Source organism: Montipora foliosa, chromosome 4 (assembly GCF_036669935.1).
Source record: "Montipora foliosa isolate CH-2021 chromosome 4, ASM3666993v2, whole genome shotgun sequence".
NCBI classification, from domain to species: domain Eukaryota; kingdom Metazoa; phylum Cnidaria; class Anthozoa; order Scleractinia; family Acroporidae; genus Montipora; species Montipora foliosa.
This window is the reverse complement of record NC_090872.1, coordinates 20,229,460-20,244,459: the sequence shown is the minus strand read 5'-3', so window position 1 is coordinate 20,244,459 and position 15,000 is coordinate 20,229,460. Positions and strand designations below refer to the sequence as shown.

General features: G+C 40.8%; 2 protein-coding genes across 2 annotated transcripts in view; both read right to left on the bottom strand.

Moving 5' to 3' along the window:
* Positions 1-434, bottom strand: part of LOC137999071 (kappa-type opioid receptor-like) — a 1,779-nt gene extending 1,345 nt beyond the window's left edge. Inside the window, exon 1 of the mRNA XM_068844902.1 lies at positions 1-434. This exon is cut by the window's left edge and continues 1,345 nt beyond it. Coding sequence (XP_068701003.1) covers positions 1-139 — 139 coding nt within the window. The 5' untranslated portion in view covers positions 140-434.
* Positions 435-2,762: 2,328 nt separating this feature from the next.
* On the bottom strand, positions 2,763-8,822 carry LOC138001107 (myb-like protein X). Its single transcript, XM_068847771.1, has 3 exons — positions 7,012-8,822; positions 5,569-5,616; positions 2,763-5,218 (listed from the first exon to the last, which is right to left on the bottom strand). The coding sequence occupies exons 1-3, from the start codon at positions 8,573-8,575 to the stop codon at positions 3,015-3,017; spliced, it is 3,816 nt and encodes a 1,271-aa protein (XP_068703872.1). The 5' UTR covers positions 8,576-8,822; the 3' UTR covers positions 2,763-3,014.
* Between the last annotated feature and the right edge of the window lie 6,178 nt (positions 8,823-15,000).

Below are 15,000 nucleotides of genomic sequence, written 5' to 3'. Positions count from 1 at the left end.
ATCGCAGTCTGGGATTTCTGTACACGGCCAAGCAAACCAAGACATTTCCAACAATACTGATAATATTCATTGACGCACAAACACTGGCTTCGACAACAATAACAGCCAAACTTCGGTGTGGCAACTCTAGAGATGACATAATGTTACAGTAAACACCGACTGAAGAAACGTTCTTTTCTTCCTTGGCCACGGGGAGATATTGGTTTTACTGAGCTAATCCAAGATGACTCATCTACTCTGGCTAACATATGTTTCAATCTTAATATTAAGATCACTTATGAAATTCTAAAAAAAGACTTCCTCTTGAGGTAGCATGCGCACATCTGGATGATTTTCAGTATTTTTCATGATACTCTAGAAAAGGAATTTTTAAATTTAAATACCTGTTTTTAAAAAAATAAACATTTAAGATGTCAGATACCTGAATATTAGCCAGTAAAATAAACGAGAGGAATTCTTGCTAAATATATATTTTAAATTTCGTATCAGCTGTTTATTGATTACAACCGTACTTTTCGACTTTGAATGTCGGTGCAGAGAAGTGTAAATCATATATACACAGTCCCACAAAACGGGGAAGCGAGCCAGGCATGAAAAAGGGAAAACAAAAATGACTTTGTCTTTTATTAAATAATTTTTTGACATACTAATTGACTTGCCTCGTGACGTTTCCAATATTAAACCTAGTTATTATATATTGGAAAATGTCTTTTTGCAAAGAAGGCTCATTGAGTAGATACGTTTCGTGAAAAGGTACTGTCAAATTGCATGTAATTTGCAAGTACAGACATGACTTTGATTATGAGACCCACTGAAGGGAAAAAAAATGAAATTCAGAAAGGTGCTTCGTCTTAAGTAGATATGATTTGTTAAACATGTCAAAACTATGCAAGGATCGATGTAAACATCTCAAGTTTATAGAGCCACTCGCTACAGTAGCTCGGAAGGAACAAGGCCGTGAGTTCTTGAATAGTCAACTTGATAGTGAGGCAGTGCATGAGGACAAAAACAATAGAAACACGTTTGGAATGAATGTGAAAAATATTTTCATATCATCCACTTTCCTTTGTCTTTGTCCTCCTCTAAATCTCTCTTTCAAGCTAAATTTTAATATATCGAAAAAGGCCTATTATCCGGCAAACGAATACGGGAAAATACGCGAGAGTATAGCTCAGAGCGAGGGCTGTTACGCTAATTTTGTTATTGGCTTTGTTCAGCTTCCTCAGCGAAACCAAAAGGGGAAGATTTCATCCTGTGAAAACTAATATTTGAAAGGACCAGCGATAAATAGCCTGTAGATACAGCTGCGATTTTGCGGCTTTTTTCTCAGACTTGCACGAATCTCGATTAGTAGGAAGCATACTATTGTAGCTGTTCCCCGCGGAAAGTTACAACATTTTCCTCGTTTTTGCCGGAAAGTTGCTCACCCCTGTCACATAAGAAAGATAATTTCCCATCCCCGGCATTTCACATCGACCGAATGCATCGTTTTCCTCAATGATTAGAGCAAACAATATTGGTTTCTTAATAACAACAAGAAATTTAAAGTGACTCTTTATAATTTCAGCAGGATATCGGACATAAAGAGAAAGCAAAATAAAGCTTCGCTTTCTTTCACTATAACCATCACTGCCTAGACTTCTTGTAATTCTGGAGGTTTGTCCCACCCCTATCCCCGAAGATAAGACCGCTCGAGAACAATTAGCAGCCCCCCCCCCCCCCTCCCCCCACAGCGGATCCTAGAAGAAGGGCTTGTCCTGGGGTTATCCGGAATGGTAAAATTGACCATTGCAAATTTTAGTTCAGTTTTATATATTCAGCTTACGAACAAATTGCACTAGAAGTAAGTTGTATTTGCACATTTCACTTTTTTTGTGTTGCGATGCTTTACTGATTAACATTTTTGACGGGCAGGAAGGTTTCCCATCAGTGGATTGATTGATATAACATCCGTTATTCGAAACATATCTTGCGTTCTTTGTTGACTAGAGCAAATATTCGATGTAAAAAGGGTCTAAGTCGAAAGCTTAGCAACTAAAGAAGATGCGAAAGAAATACTTCTCAATTAAGTCTTTGTACGACAAAAGCACACTTAAGTCATAATGGTGTGTCCTTCGATATGCTTCGAATCAGTTCAGACTCGGTGCTTAGTTAACGAAATCCGTCCTGATATTTCTTTTGGAAAAACAGCTGTTGTAAACAAAAAAATCTGTTTCTCCACCCCCAAGGAGAACTGTTCTCAAAGTACAAACCGAGAATATCAATGAACGCTGTTAGAGGCGGGAAAGTCCACTACTTTGCCCTTGAGACATTTGGCCATTACGATAAGGAAACGTTTCAAAGAATTTGAATGATGATCCTGAGGCAGGGATTGTCGCGTTTAAAGTGTTCAAGAAAGGGCTCCTAAATTTGGCCTGTGTTTTTCGAACTGCTGAAAGTTTCTGAAGATGAACGCACTTCAAGCAAATGACATAAGCAACTCGAACTCTTCGACAGAATTTGAACAAATCGGAAGCTTTCTTACCAACTGGCGGGTGCGCGTTGTATGAGATAGCCTCTTAGGCTTTTAGAATAGGAAGGAAAATGAGCATAAGGCATTGCCTCGTTTTCTAGCTGGCTCATTTTGACATTTTGTCGCCCTACCATCCCCCACCCCCCACCTTCTATCCCCCTCGACCATAGATGACAAGAGAAGCTCTGAGACACCGAGTAAACAAGTAAATTAAACAAAACATTCTAAAATTCTTTAATTACCCCACAACTGCAGATCAAAATTTTGTTACTGACTGCTTTCAAACTAGTTCTTGTCAATTCAAATCGTCAATTCAAACCGTCCTCTAATTGAACATTCATTTTGTTATATAATGAAAAGAAAAAACTTGCATTTTTTTGGAACGGCCAATGGCAATGTTGAAACTTGTTTTTAAAATTCTAACATAACTGCAATTTGACATTTTCTCTAACGCAAAAAAAAGCTGAAGTTCAAAGTTTATTTGACGAATCATTTGATTAATCTAGCGTTTTTTCTTGGGCGAAACACTTGAGGTGGCCTTCGTTTTCACAGCAGGGGCTTTTGCTTGCGGTGTCTTTGTTGACCCTTTCTTGTTCCCTGAAGGTGATGGCTTATCCGCCGCAGGCTTCGATGTGTTCTTAAGGTTCACTTTTCTCTCCACCGGCTTCCTTGATGGTTCACCTGTTTCTGTTTTCGTTCCCCTAAGCTTATCTTTTGCTTTGTCTGCAGTGTCCTTGGACGTTTTTCTCCATGCTTCGTTTTTTTCTTTTGGCTTTTCCTTTTGTTCTTTTTTGGTGCTCGGTTTTGACAGTGTGAGTGTTTTTTCTTCTGCTAATTCGTTATGTTTGACCGCCTTCTTCAAATCCCTTTTCATGTCGTCACCCTGATCTCGAGCACTTCGATTGGTTGGTTGATCGTTATCATGGGTTTCCTTTCCTTCGGCATGGATGTTTTCAGCAATTTCCGTTTTCTTTTCCTTAGCACCAGCTTTCAAACCTTCATTTTCTCCTCTCTCGTGATCTTGTGGTGTTTCTTTTCCTCCTGCTTCTTCCGTCTCCTTTTCGCCTTCTTGTGCATCAGGCCTTCCACTTTCACCTCTTCCTCTTTCTTCTTGCTTTTCGTTTTCTTGCACCGCTGAATCACCTTTTGAACCACCTATACTTCTTGGCCCATCATCACGAACATTTGAGTCTTGATGGTTGATCGGTGCGGGTTGCTGAATCACTGGCGACGGACCTTCTTCCGCGTTTTTCTGTTCATTTTCAGCCTCTGTTTTCGTCTGCACTTGCATTGTGTCTTCATTTCCATCTTCAGTGCTTTCTTCATCTTCTTTCTTCTTTTCAATTTCGTTTGCACTAGGGGTTCCATCTTCGTTTCTTTTCCTTCCTCCTTCCTTTTCTTTGCCTTGCACCTCTGAATCACCTGTTGACACATCTTTTTTCTTGCCATCAAAAGGATCTCTTGCTGCCTCAGGGCCGTTCTTTGTCTGCTGAGCCACTTCTTTGTTGTCATGGTTCGAAGTGCCCATTTGATCAGCTCCACCAGAGATTACACCACTCTTGACCTCTTCACCCTTTTCTTTACTTTCCTCGCTGCCAATAGGAAGCTGGTTCTCGTTTTTTTGAGATTCTTTCTCTCCATCTATTCCATGCTCTTTCTCTCTTCCTTTTCTTGAGTCATCCACTGTTCTATCTCCATCTTTTTGATTCTCGCAATTGGTGTCAGGAGCAAGATTTGCCTCTCTTTCCTGTCGATGACTTGGCTTCTCGTGAACATCCCATGGCTGCTGGCGCATTTGCGAGCGACCACTAGTTTCAGTACCTTTACCTCTCCCATAACCGTTGCCCTTTTTCTTTGGAGGTGCGTAAGGATCGTCAGCCCGTGGACTATTTCGTTTGATTCTAGGGCGTTGTATCGTAACATGAGGTGATTTCTCTCCTTTAACCAGCGTGAAATCTTTAATATCGACGTCAAACACGTCACCTTCCGGGTTTTCTGCTCCATCGCTCCGTTCCCGGTATACTTCTTTTTTCTGCCAAAATGGATTTTTTGACGGAAGAATCTTGAAGGCTCCTTGCCTTACTGGGAGGCATTTTCCTTTGCTGTCCATTTCAAACAGAAAGCAGCCAATGTTTACTTTGTAGTTTTGACTAGTGGCTTCGATGTTGGCGATGAATATCACAAACCTAGACAGATTGTATGTCGGCATATTTCTCCACACAGTGCTTTCATCTCCACCGCTTGGTCTAGCCAATCCGAGTTGGTGGTGTGAATGCCATTCTCCGATGTGGCAAACTCCTTCTTTCTTGGTTAAATAGGAACCGACTTTTGCCAAGTAGCTTACGTCTTGGTAGAAAGAAACCGAGGTCCTCTTGCATCCTTTGCCAGGACCAAGAGCCAGCTGAACAACAGCCTTGCGTTCGTCAAGCCACAAACCAAAGAGGTCTCCTCCTGTTTCAATGTCGGGTTTCCTCAGGACGTGAGCACACATTTCTTTGTAATCCTCTTCATAGATAAATACTTCAAAATTTCCTCTCAGCATGATAACGGCTGGTGCGCCTGTACGATCTTCTTTCAGCTCAAGATTCTTGATGTTGATGTTCGTCTCCTCACTTCTCCCAGTGGATGTTTCTGTTCCGTTGTTTCTTTCAAACTTTACTTCCTTTTTCCGGGAAAAGGGGTTTTCGGAATGAAGAATCCTAAATTCTCACGCAAGTACCGGAAGTTGATAACCTCTGCTGTCGATTTCAAACAAGAAACAGCGGATATTCACTTTGTAGCTCGGATGAGAGGTTTCAGTGTTGGCGATGAAAATCACATAATTTCGTTTTTTCCTCTCCGCTCCCCCATATTCCCCACAGCCAATCCATTTCGAAGGAGTAAAATCCAAGACAAAAAACGCTCTACACTCGCTGTGCGTATTTGATTTGTGTTTGAAAGTGCAAGGTTCCCAGCGGAAGTTGGCCATTTCTGGGAAATGTTTTTGACAAGGTCACGCAAAGAAGCGCAAAACTGTCTCCAAAACGGAAAAATGGCAGATAATATTTCTATATAACCTTGCGTTCTTTTTCGGGCGACTTGACTTCTCTTTTCATTTCTTAAACCTATGTAAACGACAACTGAATGCTTTATATGTAGGAAAATTCTGAGAAAACCCTCTTTATTTTACCGTTGATATGGCGCCACCTAGTCACCCTTAATTAAACAAAAGATGACTCTGGCTGGGGCTAAAGTAATTAACAAAACAACTCAAGTGGGTAAAAATGAAAGTAACTTTCCCTTATCATTACAAACTGAAATCACAATTCTTAGAAAAAAAGGAAAGGCGGGAGGATCATGTCAAATGATTGACTTTCGAAAGATTAGCCAATCAAACAACACCACGAGTCGGTCCAAAATAATTAAATGATAATTTATTGCTGTTTCATCTTTCGATATTGTTGGGAACGCACAAAAGACTGTCTTGTAGTCCTTTCTTCGGTGCCTTCGCGGCATTCAAGATATTTCATTTGTTACCAACACGGTTACAAGGCGTTAAAGTTCAAGGAGAATTTTGTTTCAAAATCGACTGTAATTCCTTTCAGTAGTCGGTCAACGACCAAAGAAGCGAATCAAGACTGTTAAGTATGGAAAACCATAACCCTTCAGAACCAATTTTCTTTGATGAAGCCAGCGGAACGCGCTTCAAGCAAATGACATAAGCAACTCGAACTCTTCGACAGAATTTGAACAAATCGGAAGTTTTCTTACCAACTGGCGGGTGCGCGTTGTATGAGATAGCCTCTTAGGCTTTTAGAATGGGAAGAATTTTGTCGCCCTACCATCCCCCAGCCCCCACCTTCTATCCCCCTCGACCATAGATGACAAGAGAAGCTCTGAGACACCGAGTAAACAAGTGAATTAAACAAAACATTCTGTAATTACCCCACAACTGCAGATCATAATTTTGTTACTTACTGCTTTCAAACTAGTTCTCGTCAATTCAAATCGTCCTCTAATTGAACATTCATTTTGTTATAATGAAAAGAAAAAACTTGCATTTTTTTGGAACGGCCAATTTTAACATAACTGCAATTTGACATTTTCTCTAACGCAAAAAAAGCTGAAGTTCAAAGTTTATTTTGACCAATCATTTGATTAATCTAGCGTTTTTTCTTGGGCGAAACACTTGAGGTGGCCTTCGTTTTCACAGCAGGGGCTTTTGCTTGCGGTGTCTTTATTGACCCTTTCTTGTTCCCTGAAAGTGATGGCTTATCCGTCGCAGGCTTCGATGTGTTCTTAAGGTCCACTTTTCTCTCCACCGGCTTCCTTGATGGTTCACCTGTTTCTGTTTTCGTTCCCCTAGGCTTATCTTTTGCTTTGTCTGCAGTGTCCTTTTGGCTTTTCCTTTTGTTCTTTTTTGGTGCTCGGTTTTGACAGTGTGACTGTTTTTTCTTCTGCTAATCCGTTATGTTTGACCGCCTTCTTCAAATCCCTTTTCATGTGGTCACCCTGATCTCAAGCACTTCGATTGGTTGGTTGATCGTTATCATGGGTTTCCTTTCCTTCGGCTTGAATGTTTTCAGCAATTTCCGTTTTCTTTTCCTTAGCACCAGCTTTCAAACCTTCATTTTCTCCTCTCTCGTGATCTTGTGGTGTTTCTTTTCCTCCTGCTTCTTCCGTCTCCTTTTCGCCTTCTTGTGCATCAGGCCTTCCACTTTCACCTCTTCCTCTTTCTTCTTGCTTTTCGTTTTCTTGCACCGCTGAATCACCTTTTGAACCACCTATACTTCTTGGCCCATCATCACGAACATTTGAGTCTTGATGGTTGATCGGTGCGGGTTGCTGAATCACTGGCGACGGACCTTCTTCCGCGTTTTTCTGTTCATTTTCAGCCTCTGTTTTCGTCTGCACTTGCATTGTGTCTTCATTTCCATCTTCAGTGCTTTCTTCATCTTCTTTCTTCTTTTCAATTTCGTTTGCACTAGGGGTTCCATCTTCGTTTCTTTTCCTTCCTCCTTCCTTTTCTTTGCCTTGCACCTCTGAATCACCTGTTGACACATCTTTTTTCTTGCCATCAAAAGGATCTCTTGCTGCCTCAGGGCCGTTCTTTGTCTGCTGAGCCACTTCTTTGTTGTCATGGTTCGAAGTGCCCATTTGATCAGCTCCACCAGAGATTACACCACTCTTGACCTCTTCACCCTTTTCTTTACTTTCCTCCCTGCCAATAGGAAGCTGGTTCTCGATCTTTTGAGATTCTTTCTCTCCATCTATTCCATGCTCTTTCTCTCTTCCTTTTCTTGAGTCATCCACTGTTCTATCTCCATCTTTTTGATTCTCGCAATTGGTGTCAGGAGGAAGATTTTCCTCTCTTTCCTGTGGCGAGCGACCACTAGTCTCAGTACCTTTACCTCTCCCATAACCGTTGCCCTTTTTCTTTGGAGGTGCGTTAGGATCGTCAGCCCGTGGACTATTTCTCTCCTCACTTCTCCCAGTGGATGTTTCTGCTCCGTTGTTTCTTTCAAACTTTACTTCCTTTTTCCGGGAAAAGGGGTTCTCGGAATGAAGAATCCTAAATTCTCCCGGAAGTACCGGAAGTTGATTACCTCTGCTGTCGATTTCAAACAAGAAACAGCTGATATTCACTTTGTAGCTCGGATAAGAGGCTTCAATGTTGGCGATGAAAATCACAAATTTTGATAGGTTGTAGGTTGGCATGTTGTTCCACACGGTGCTTTCATCTCCCCCACTGGGTTGAGCCAGTCCTAGTTGGTGGTGCGAATGCCATTCTCCGATGTGGCAAAGTCCTTCATTTTTGGTTAAATGTGAACCAACTCTTGCCAGATAGTTGACATCTTGGTAAAAAGAAGTCGACGACCTCCTGCATGCTTTCCCGGGGCCAAGAGCAACTTGAATAACGGCTTTGTGTTCGTCAAGCCACAGGCCGAAAAGATCGCCGCCTGTTTCAATTTCCAATTTCTCAAGAACGTGAGCGCATAACTCTTTGTAATCTTCTTCATAGATCAAAACTTCAAATTTCCTTTTTTCCTCTCCGCTCCCCCATATTCCCCACAGCCAAGCCATTTCGAAGGAGTAAATTCCAATACAAAAACAATAACGGTCTACACTCGCTGTGCGTATTTGATTTGTGTTCGAAAGTGCAAGGTTCCCAGCGGAAGTTGGCCATTTCTTGGAAATGTTTTTGACAAGGTCACGCAAAGAAGCGCAAAACTGTCTCCAAAACGGAAAAATGGCAGATGATATTTCTATATAACCCTGCGTTCTGTTTCGGGCGACTTGACTTCTCTTTCCATTTCTTAAACCTATGTAAACGACAAGTGCTTTACATGTAGGAAAATTCTGAGAAAAACCCTCTTTATTTTACCGTTGATATGGCGCCACCTAGTCACCCTTAATTAAACAAAAGATGACTCTGGCTGGGGCTCAAATAATTAATAAAGCAACTCAAGTGGGTAAAAATGAAAGTAACTTTCCCTTATCATTACAAACTGAATTCTTAGAAAAAAGAAAAGGAGGGAGGATCATGTCAAATGATTGACTTTTCGAAAAATTAGCCAATCAAAGAACACCACGAGTCGGTCCAAAATAATTAAATCATAATTTATTGCTGTTTCATCGTTCGGTGTTGTTGGGAACGTACAAAGACTGTCTTGCAGTCCTTTCTTCAGTACCTTCGTGGCATTCAAGATATTTCAATTGTTACCAACACGGTTATAAGGCGTTAAAGTTCAAGGGTAATTTTGTTTCAAAATCGACTGTAATTCCTGTCAGTAGTCGGTCAACGACCAAAGGAGCGAATCAAGACTGTTAAGTATGGAAAACCATAACCCTTCAGAACCAATTTACTTTGATGAAGCCAGCGGAAAGATCTACACTTCGAAGCCTAATGACAAAGCCATTGCAATATCAATGAACCAGCCAGGTTCAGGAGGATTCTTTGTCTATCATCGCGAAGAAGAAATTAAAACTCAATGCGGACTCAGTACAGAATGCTGCCATTTCTTTGGGAATGCGGGACTATGAACTTTAAGTGACAAGAATGTTCGATTGGGAGCAACTTCGACATGACTCAGTGGCGTTTTGGAGATACGTGATCAAACTATTGTTCAGTGTGCACTGATTTAACTATTAGGTTGAATGTTATAAACTATACTAAGATAGAACTGGCACTAGTTTTTGTTTTAACGGTCCATTTTTTCAATACCGAAGGACGCTGATAATCTCATATATGTGTCGAAAAGAATAGCTTCTTATAAGATCCTGTGGAATTCAACGAATACGTAGCTTTTACATAAGATTTAGCGAGCAGATTGTGTACAAGGAACGAACAAACATGGAGGCTCATGAAAAATGCAGATTTTGGTAGGGAAAGAGAGAGAGGTAAATTACACAGAGGCAAATCAATTGTAATGGATTTTTCTATTTGTCTGTTTCGTTCATGCTGCTATTTTTATCAGTCTTCTCTTGAATGTTCCTTCGTCCTTAAAAGAAATAAGTACTCTGAGCATACTGATACCAGTAAAGTGAATGAAAGAGCGAGAAGGCAGTTTTAATATTGTCTTTGGGAACGAATCCTGTTGCATTACAACTGTAGTCCATTACAACCTCGGCTTAGGAATAAATTGTACTTAGCTGGAGTTCCCATTTGCTGTGAGAGTTGAATTCTGTTGAAAATCAGATACTCCTCGAAGTGTCCCCTCTGGTTTTCCCAGAAAAGAGGAATTGAATGTCACACAACCCCTTTAAACTTTGCTGTCCTTGCAACTCTCGTCACCTCGGGAATTTAAAGTCCGCCGTACGACATAATAATTTGCTTTAGTTTTTTCAACGTTGTTGTTGTCATGTGCTAACAGCACAGTCTAATCACCATTTTTCGTTTCTTTGAAATCATTTTTTGGAGCAACTGCTGAATCATTCTGCCACCTTTTCTATTCGGTGACGAGACAGAATACACTAGCTATTATCTATATGCATACAAGACGAAGTGCGTGTTCAAAGTCAGCTTCTTTTGTAAGCATTCCATTCCTGTGAAATTTTGTTTTCAAGCACTACAGTTTATTCAAACTAGAGAAAGGACATGCGTCCATATAATATTATAAGTTCATACATATGTCATATGTTAGTCGGCCGCCGTAAAAAGCGTTCTACTGAAACAGTGAAGGGGACGTACTCCACAAGTTTCCTTTCTCCAGGAAAGCATAAAATTGATATGTCATTGCCCTTAATGACATTTTTAACCACATGACTCGGAATATGATCAAAACATTTCTGAGAAATCAAGCCGATGCACATGAACAAAAAGCCGTTGAAGCTGTGAGAAGGAGGAGCTTATATTAACTGATTATCTGTTCCTGTATTTCCGGGAACTCTACGGCCTTAAAAATGGAATACTTTTCATTTTTTTTCTGCCGAAGTTTAAACAAATCAGTTAGCGATTCACTCCTCCGTCGGGCCCTCGAAGCAATCCACAAATGTGATAGCGAAAGATTTTTTCGCGAAGGGCTTAAATAGTCATTTGGTAGAAACAACTAAAATAGTTGAGCAGTTTGCGTTTATAAGAAAAACACGTTGCTGTGCCTTTAACCAATGGATCGTCAATTCAACGAAAACACACTGTTCTTTGATCCTGTGACTGGAAAGCTCTTTTCGGCGTCAAAGTCTGGGAATTCAAGCCTTACACGTGGATCGCCAGAGAATACCAACCTTATTTTTGATCCCAACACTGGAAAGCTATGTGTGCAGCCTGCATCAATGAATGCTACAGGGCAGCCCTCTACAGCCGATGCGACCGATCAAAAGCTGTACTTCGACTCTGAGAAAGGAAAGATAACAACCAGGCCTCCTAACAACTCATAATATACTTTGGCCCTCCTCTCATCGCGAGAACGTAAAAAAGGCCTTTCGGAGTATCAAACTCTTCTCTACTGGATTTTAATTATTGATAGCTGATTTAGTTTTTTTCAAAAAAGTACCTGCGATGAAAACATTTAACTTAATTATCAGCGGGTTTCCAGGAGAACAAGCATCAAAGATTGACTTTATTTTTAGATATAAGTTGATTCCTTTTTTTCGCAACTGGTCTTTCGGCAAGTGACACACGGGAAGAAGGTATGAATAAGGCCCTCCGGTGAAAAATGCAGATCCTGGAAATCGAATATTGGCGAATTTAAACCCCGAGAACCTTGTATATAAATCAAATTAAAAGTTACCAGTCTTTTCTTGAATGTTCATTCGTCTTTAACAGTAATAACAGCATGAAAGAGCGAGAAGGTAGTTTTACTGAATATTGTCTTTGGGAACGAATCCTGTTGCATTATGTACAACTGTAGTCCATTACAATCTCGGCTGAAGAACAAATTGCACTTAACTTGAGTTCCCATTTGCTGTGAGAGTTGAATTCTGTTGAAAATCAGACACTCCTCGAAGTGTCCCCTCTGGTTTTCCCAGACTGAGAAATTGAATGTCACACAACCCCTAAACTTTGCTGTCCTTTCAACTCTCGTCACTTCGGGCCGGATTCAAAGTCCTCGCCGTACGACATAATAATTTCCTTTAGTTTTTTCAACGTTGTTGTTGTCATGTGCTAACACCACAGTCTAATCACCATTTTTCTTTTCTTTCAAATACTTTGGAGCACTGAACTGCTGAATCATTCTGCCACCTTTGCTATTCGGTGGCGAGACAGAATACACTAGTTATTATCTGTATGCATGCAAGACGAAGTGCGTGTTTAACCCCAGCTTTTTTCTGTAAGCATTCCATTCCTGTGAAATGTTGCCGGTTTCGAGCATTACGGTTCATTTAAACTAGAGACAGGACATGCGTTCATATCATATGTTTATATGTCATTTGTTAGTCGGCCGCCGTAAAAAGCCTTCTACTGAAACAGTGAAGAGGACGTACTCCACCAGTTTCCTTTCTCCAGGAAAGCATAAAATTGACATGTCATTGTCCTTAATGACATTTTTAACCACATGACTCGGAATATGATCAAAACATTTCTGAGAAATCAAACCGATGCACATGAACAAAAAGCCTTTGAAGCTGTGAGAAGGAGGAGCTTATATTAACTGATTATCTGTTCCTATACTTCCGGGAACTCTACAGCCTTAAAAATGGAATAGTTTTCATTTTTTTTCTCCGTAGGGCCCTCTAAGCAATCCACAAACGTGATGCACATGAACAAAAAGCAGTTGAAGTTGAGAGAAGGAGGAGCTCAGTTATTCTAACTGATGATCAGTTCCGATTTTTCCAGGAACTCTAATGCCTTTAAAAATATTGCTTAGTTTTCATTTTTTCGGCCAAGTTTAAGTTGGCGATTCCCTCCCTTCCTTCCTTCCCTCGAATTTCTTTCTTTCTGGGAGTATTCCCCCCCCCCCCCTCCTTCCCCCCTTTTTCCCCTTCTCCCCGGGCGTCGGACCCTCTAAGCAAAGATCAAAGACGAAAATCTACTAACGTGATAGTGAAATAGTCATTTGCTCGAAATAACTTGAATAGTTGAACAGTTCGCTTTTATAAGGAAAACACGTTACTGGTTTATATTTCTTTAACCAATGGATCATCAATTCAACGAAAACACGCTGCTTTTTAATGCTGTCACTGGAAAGCTCTTTGTGGCGTCAAAGTCTGGGAATATTGGACTGGAAGTAGCTTGCAATGGAGGCTAATGCGGGGAAATCTTTTCAAATGCAAATACCTTTTAATGTATTCCCCCGCAGTAGCCTCCATTACAAGCTTGTTCCAGTCCAATACTAAGAATACGAATATTGTCTATTCAAGTGTTACACGTGGATTGCCAGAGAACACCAACCATATTTTTGATGCCGACACTGGAAAGCTATGTGTGCAGCCTGCATCCGTGAACGCTACAGGGCAGCCCTCTACAGCCGCTGTGACTGATTAAAATCTGTTCTTCGATCTTGAGACAAAAAAGTCAACAAACAGGCCTCCTAACAACTCATAATGTACCTTGACCCACCTTTAAACGCGAGAACGTGAAAATGGTTTATAAGGGTATTTCACTCTTCTTTACTGGTTTCAATTATTGATTGCTGATTTATTTTTTTCAAAGAATTCCCTGCAATGAAAACGTTGAACTTGATTATCACATACGGGGCAAAATTACTGAATGCTGATTGGCTGAGACGGAGGGCACTTTTGATAATCAAGGGGGCATGATTACTTGATGCTGATTGGTTAACAGTTGCTTATCCAGAGCAAGCGAATTTACAAGAGAATCTTCTTCTTCCAGATTAAACTACTTTTTGCCACATACAAAAGATACGTTGACAGCAACGATTTATTGAATCGAATTTTCACCGAATGGGAGCGTGTTGTTTGTCATTTGTCGCGGCACTGAATGGGCTTTCCTCAATAATTTTGCCCTTTCTGTGATAAACATGTAATCGCAATGTGTATCTTCGTGACTCGGGCAATTTTGTGAAAACTTTGAAAATACGCGTGAAATTAATCCTTATTTGCCCTCGTGCCCATCCAATTACATATACTTATCAGCGGGTTTCAAGGAGAACAACTTTCATTGATTGTCTTTATTTTTAGCAGAAGTTGATTCCCTTTTTTCGCAACTGGTTCTTCGACAACTGACACAGGAAGAAGGTCCTCGAGTTTAAACCCCGAGAACCTTGTATATCATGAAATGACATTAAAAGGGGTATAGACTACTCGAAAAAAAACAAGTCTGCTTCCCGCTGATTTTGATACACTATTTTTTTAAAGCTAATGCTCGCCCTCGAGGTCGTCCTCACTTGCGATACAAGGATTTTTGTAAGGACAGCATGAGTCGTGCAGGGATAAACCCCACCATATGGTAGTCACTTGCCGGCCGCGGACCGCTCCAAATGGAGTGCTACCATCCTACACGGCGCAAAGCAGTATGAGGAAGACCTCATTGCAACTTGGGAAGAAAAGCGACGCCGTCGCAAACAACCTCCAACCGACCCCAACTGACAGCAACTCTTTCCCCTGCGGTTTCTGTGGTCGCCCATGTCGTTCAAGGATTGGGCGATACAGCCATGAGAATAGCTGCAGCAGCAGACTTTGACTTTCATCATACACATCACTCTACAAGACCGTCATTTTTTTTACCCAGAAGTCCATTCATTTGATGCTCAGGCTGCTCGTTCTTTCTATTTTTACGTTGGAGCCTGAAAACGTTCTTAACATGTTAAGTTCTTAAAGTTGAGTGGCATACTATGTTTGTCTACAACTTGAAACTGATCAGACTACATTTCTTTTACCTTTTACAAAACAACAAACATGTGTGCAGCTAAAATAAACACGATCTTAACTGACTCTCAGCCCGGGTATATATATGGGTTATTGACCAATCGTGAGGTCAAGATGGCTGGGTATTGGCCAGACATCTTGACCGAAGAAGCTTGGTCAATAAAGAATTTATTATATGACTTAAAACACCAAAAAATGATCTTTGATCTTGCGGAACCAAGCGAGAAATCCCGAGTGGGCAA